Source organism: Arachis hypogaea, chromosome 3 (assembly GCF_003086295.3).
Source record: "Arachis hypogaea cultivar Tifrunner chromosome 3, arahy.Tifrunner.gnm2.J5K5, whole genome shotgun sequence".
Taxonomy (NCBI): domain Eukaryota; kingdom Viridiplantae; phylum Streptophyta; class Magnoliopsida; order Fabales; family Fabaceae; genus Arachis; species Arachis hypogaea.
Genome location: NC_092038.1, coordinates 140722210 through 140727369, shown reverse-complemented (window position 1 = coordinate 140727369; position 5160 = coordinate 140722210). Strand labels below are relative to the sequence as shown.

The 5160-nt window shown below is 41.0% G+C and overlaps 1 protein-coding gene across 1 annotated transcript; it reads right to left on the bottom strand.

The window, feature by feature from the left end:
* Positions 1–294: 294 nt before the first annotated feature.
* On the bottom strand, positions 295–4171 carry LOC112734693 (serine/threonine-protein kinase BRI1-like 2). The gene has a single exon (XM_025784125.3). The coding sequence runs from the start codon at positions 3783–3785 to the stop codon at positions 360–362; it is 3426 nt and encodes a 1141-aa protein (XP_025639910.1). The 5' UTR covers positions 3786–4171; the 3' UTR covers positions 295–359.
* Between the last annotated feature and the right edge of the window lie 989 nt (positions 4172–5160).

Here is a 5160-nt window from a genome sequence, read left to right as displayed (position 1 = left end):
CTTCTTAGTTCTTATTACTCAACTAAAATACGTATTTAAGGGCTAACGAATCCTTTGCTTTAGTTAATTAGGTTACGATTATTAGCTTACCTTGTGGAATTCAGCAAGATACACATGTTTGTGTGTATATATATAGAATGCGCACGTTCTTTCTCTGCCATAAATTTTAGATGGCGGGCCCTGCCTGGTGACATAGATGGGGTGTTATTCCGGCCCATTCTCTGAAGGTGCTGATTCCTTGGCCCATGCTTATTGGGCTTTTGAGTTTCTGAACATGAAAACAGAAATGAAGAATGAAGGCAGAAAACAAGTTATTATTAATTGGGAGTTTGCATTGCAATAGGGAACATATGTTGGTGTCAAGCAGTGTTGGTGGTTCCATGATGAAGGTCTCTGAGCATGGCAACAACCTGCAACATGTTTGGCCTCTTAGAAGGCAAGTCATCAACGCACTGCAGAGTGATATCCAAGAAGCGAAGCATGTCCTTAACTTCATTGAGCTGAGCTTCATCTGAACCTTGACAGACCTGAAGCAAATCAGGATCAATGACTTCCATGTGAGTCCCTTGGCGAACCTTCATCTTGGCCCATCCGACCAAATTGGTGTCTCCAAAGTCCTCCTTATCGGTGGGGCGCTTTCCGGTTAACAATTCAAGCATGACAACTCCAAAAGAGTAGACATCTCCCTTTGCCGTGCACCTGAAGCTTTGGTAGTACTCGGGTGGAACATAGCCAGGTGTTCCGGCCAATGTGCTGACGCTGAGATGTGTGTCAAGTGCACTTATGAGCCTTGCCATTCCGAAATCAGACACTCTTGACTCCATTTCATGATCAAGCAGCACATTGCTTGATTTCATGTCTCTGTGTATTATGTGTGGGATGCAATTGTGGTGAAGGAAACAAAGTCCTTTGGCAGCACCTCTTGCAACCTTTTTCCTCTCTTCCCATGTCAGAATTCGCCGGTCGCGCGACTTTGTTCTGCCGTGGAGCATCTCCTCCAGGCTTCCATACTCCATGTACTCATACACAAGCAGCCTCTCTTCCCCAACTTTGCAGTATCCCAACAGAGGGACTAGGTTTCTGTGCTTGATCTTCCCCAAGGTTTCCATCTCAGCCATGAATTCTCTATCACCCTGGCAGCTCAGCCTAATGAGCTTCTTTATTGCAACACTTGAACCGTCCTTCAGTGTGGCCTTGAACACTTCACCAAAACCACCACAACCAATTAGGCTTGCTGCTGAGAATCCATTGGTTGCTTCGATCAGCTGTGAGAATTTCAGCTTCCTAAGCTGCCTCTGAAAGGTTGCAACATTGATGCTTAGAGGCTCTTTCTCCTTGTCAATCTTCCATGTTGTGGCAGCATGTGATGCCTGCAAGCTATTAAGCATCTTCACTTCCTCTGCCTCCTTCCTCCTCGCCCGCATCGCGATTGCCCACACGATCAAAATACAAACAGAAGCCACAGAAATCAGAATCCCCATGACAATGCTGTTAGCCCATGCTGCAGTTGCTGATCTATGGCCTCCTCTGGGAATCTCCTCACTTTGATTTGCTGTGCTTTGGGCGTTATCATTCCTGCTGCATTCCTGCAAAGGAACACCACAAAGACCGGGATTGTTTGCATACTGAGAAGCTGGAAGTGTGCTCAATTGCCCTCTAGATGGAATCTCCCCTGTTAACTCATTGTTTGATAGATCAATCTGCACCAAGAATGACAGGTTTGAGAATGAGTCAGGGATATGGCCCTGCAATCTATTGTGTGATGCATCAAACACTCCCAAATTCTTTAGCTGGCCTAATGTTGAAGGGATTTCTCCAGATAACTGATTGTGAGACAACTCAAGAACCTGCAGGGCCTCCATGTCCCCGAATTCTTGGGGGATTCTTCCTCGGAGCTCGTTGTAGGAGAGATCAAGATACTCCAGAGTCTGATACTTTGTGAAAAGACTAAGAACAGGACCTGAATACAGCCTTGTGAAATCACAGGTCCTTAGTGTTGGAACCTGCAAGAGTCTCTCAGGCCTTATTCCATAGAATTCCAACAAACCCCCAACACCTTTGCACGAGTTTCCAACATTCCTCACAAACACCAAAGTGTTTCCTGACAAAATTCCAAACAATGACTTTGCTCCTTGCTGCCTTCCAAGTCTTGGTGGAATCTCACCTGTGAGCTTGTTGCTGTTCAAGTCCAACCACACCAAACTGCTGCAATTGGCCAGCTCCCCCGGTATCTGCCCGGTGAAGCTGTTGTTTCCAAGCTGCAGAACAGCCAGCCTTGTCAATAGGCCAAACTCGCGCGGTATCTCGCCGCTGAGCTCATTGCTTGTGAGTGATATCCATTCAAGGTTGCTGCAGTTGAACAACTCACTGGGAATTTCACCAGTTAAGTGATTATTGTTCAGTATAAGATCCTTGAGCTTCTTGCATTTCCCCAACTTTGGTGGAATCTTACCTTCCAAGCCATTGAACCATGCTATCAGCTGCTCAAGATTCTCAAGCTGTCCAAGCTCCTCAGGGATTGAACCATTGAGATAGTTGAGACTAAAATCAAGTGTCTTTAACTGTGAGCATTTTGACAGTTGAGATGGAATTTCCCCAGTTATGAGATTATCTGGCATTCTCAGCTCCTCAAGTGATGCTGCACCTGGACATATATCTCTGGGGATAGATCCATAGAATTTGTTTGAGCTAAAATCCACAATCCTCAGTTTCTTGCAGGAAGATATTGAAGATGGGAATGGCCCTGAGATTGCATTGTTTCCCAGCCTTAATTCCTGCAATGATCCGAGGTTATGAAAGATTGAATCTGGCAATGGACCTGACATGTTGTTGTTGGATATATCAAGAAGCTGCAGCCAAGTGCAAGAAGAGAAACTTGATGGTATTGAACCTGTAAGGTTGTTGAAAGAGAGCCTAAGTTCGACAAGGGAAGCACACACATTTCCAAACTCAAAAGGGATCCAACCAATGAGTTGATTCCTTGAAAGATCCAAAGTCTGTAGGCTGTTCAGATTCCCCAAAGCCTTTGGAATCTCACCAGAAATCAAATTGTTCCCCAAGTTCAAACTCTTGAGGCTGGTGCAGTTTGACAGAGAGATTGGAATTGAATCTGATAAACGGTTCTCAGATAGATCAAGCTGCAACAAGGAGTTGCAATCAATTTTGAGGCCAGATATTGAGCCTGATAAATTGTTGGAAGAGAGATCAAGAGACTGCAACTTATCAGAATTTTGCAAGAAATTATCAGGGATAGGGCCAGTCATGTTGTTGTAAGAGAGGTTCACAACAACAAGATTTGGACACCTTGAGAAGAAGTTGTCAGGGATTGGACCTGAAACTCCGGCAAAAGAGAGATCAAGCTGTGTCAAACTGTAAGGGAGGGTAAGCAAGGAAGTGGAATTTACAGAGAATGAATTGAGAGAAAGTTTCAGAACAGACAACATGTCTAGAGAAGATAGAGGGTCAAGAGTGATGGTTCCGGATAAACCATGGCCACTGAGATCAAGCTGAGTGACTCTTCCATGAGTGCATGAAACTCCAAACCAGGTGCATGGATTCCTGTTGAGCTGCCAACCTGACAAAGCTCCAGTTTCATCTTTTTGAACCATCTTTTTGAACATGAGAAGGGCCTGTTCATCGGTCTTGATGGAAGAAGAAACTGGTGCTGCAGCTTCTTCAGTCACAGGAAACATCATCGTAACAAGGAAGATCATGAGTGTAATAGTAGTAAGAGTAAGACGTGGAAAATGGGGAAGTGGGTTTCTTTTGTTGTTGTTGTTCTCCATTGAGGACAAGAAGCTAGCTTGGAACCAGAGAGATGAGAATGTTGATGAGTGAAGAAGATGAGAATTTGTTATGGGAAAACCTTTTGGAAAAGAAGTTTGCTGCTTTATTGTGTTTGTTCCTTTTAAGGCCCTGTTTGTTATGTATGATGGTACTTGTATAGAGTATGATACATAGATAATAAAGGATTGAATTTGACTTTTGGTCAACTGAGGAGGAGTAGTGTTGTTGGGATGATGTGCTTGATCCAAGAGTCACTGTCTCTGTCTTTGTCAGTGTCAGTGAGGCGTGAGAATGTTTCCCTATATATATATATATACGGCAGCACAGTGTAGCAGTGGAATACAATATTGGCATCATGTGCGCCATATCTGCTTCTTTTTCTGATTTTAAGCAGTGTTTCTTCCAGTTAATGTCTTCTTGTTCTAGACACACATGTCATATATATGTATACTTGTTTCCTATATTAGCATATGTGGAATTTGGCTGACGATAAAAATTAGATACTGAACATTATTATTGTATGTACATGATATGCTGTATTTGTATTTTGTAATGAAGATCTTAATTTACAAAGAGAAGAGCTTTTGATTAGCGTGATTGTGCTGTTAAAGAGTTGATTGAAATCATAGTGTGTTATGGGAGAAAAGATAAAATTAAAGAAATGAATAATAGGCCCACCATATGAAGCAACATCAATGAGCATGAGAGGTGATGATTGTCACTTTTGCAATTGCACCAGGTGCATCAACATTTAACTGTTCAAATAGTGACTTAGTTCAACCCCTTCATATTTAAAATTTTTACTTTTTAGCTGGGTTTTGGGACCATGCTTTGCTTTCTTACATGCTACTCTAATTACCAGATTCTTCAAGTCAATCCCAGTTGAGTTGTTTGCATCACCATCTTAAGATTTTGTGTCTGCAACTGGTGATAAATTTCATTATAGCAGAGAAATTATTCAGTCTCCATTTATTTATTATCATATTATATATCACTTTTACAGTTTTACAGCTTTTTTTTTTTAATCTGAAAAGTTATTATTAAATCAGTTCTATAGTGTCTATTATTTATTAATGCTCTAATTTATCTGTTATAATAAATTTTAAATATTTAAAAATTATTTATTTTTAACTTTTTAAATTAAATAATTTTTAATATTTTTTGACAAATTAGTCACTATAACAATTACCTTATTATTTTAATAATAAGGAATAATAGGGAGAGTAGAGGTATTCTAACTTAGGATGTCTGCATTCTATACGTGCTTTTTATTAGTATTTTTGGAAAAGTAAAGTTAGTGTAATTAATAAGATATCGTAGAATTAGAGTTAAGTTAGTTAGTTATATTAGTAAATCAAAATTCAGCGGCAAGCA

Coding starts and splice junctions, on each gene's coding strand:
- LOC112734693 (XM_025784125.3), bottom strand. CDS start 3,785: ATGGAGAACAACAACAACAAAAGAAACCCACTTCCCCATTTTCCACGT.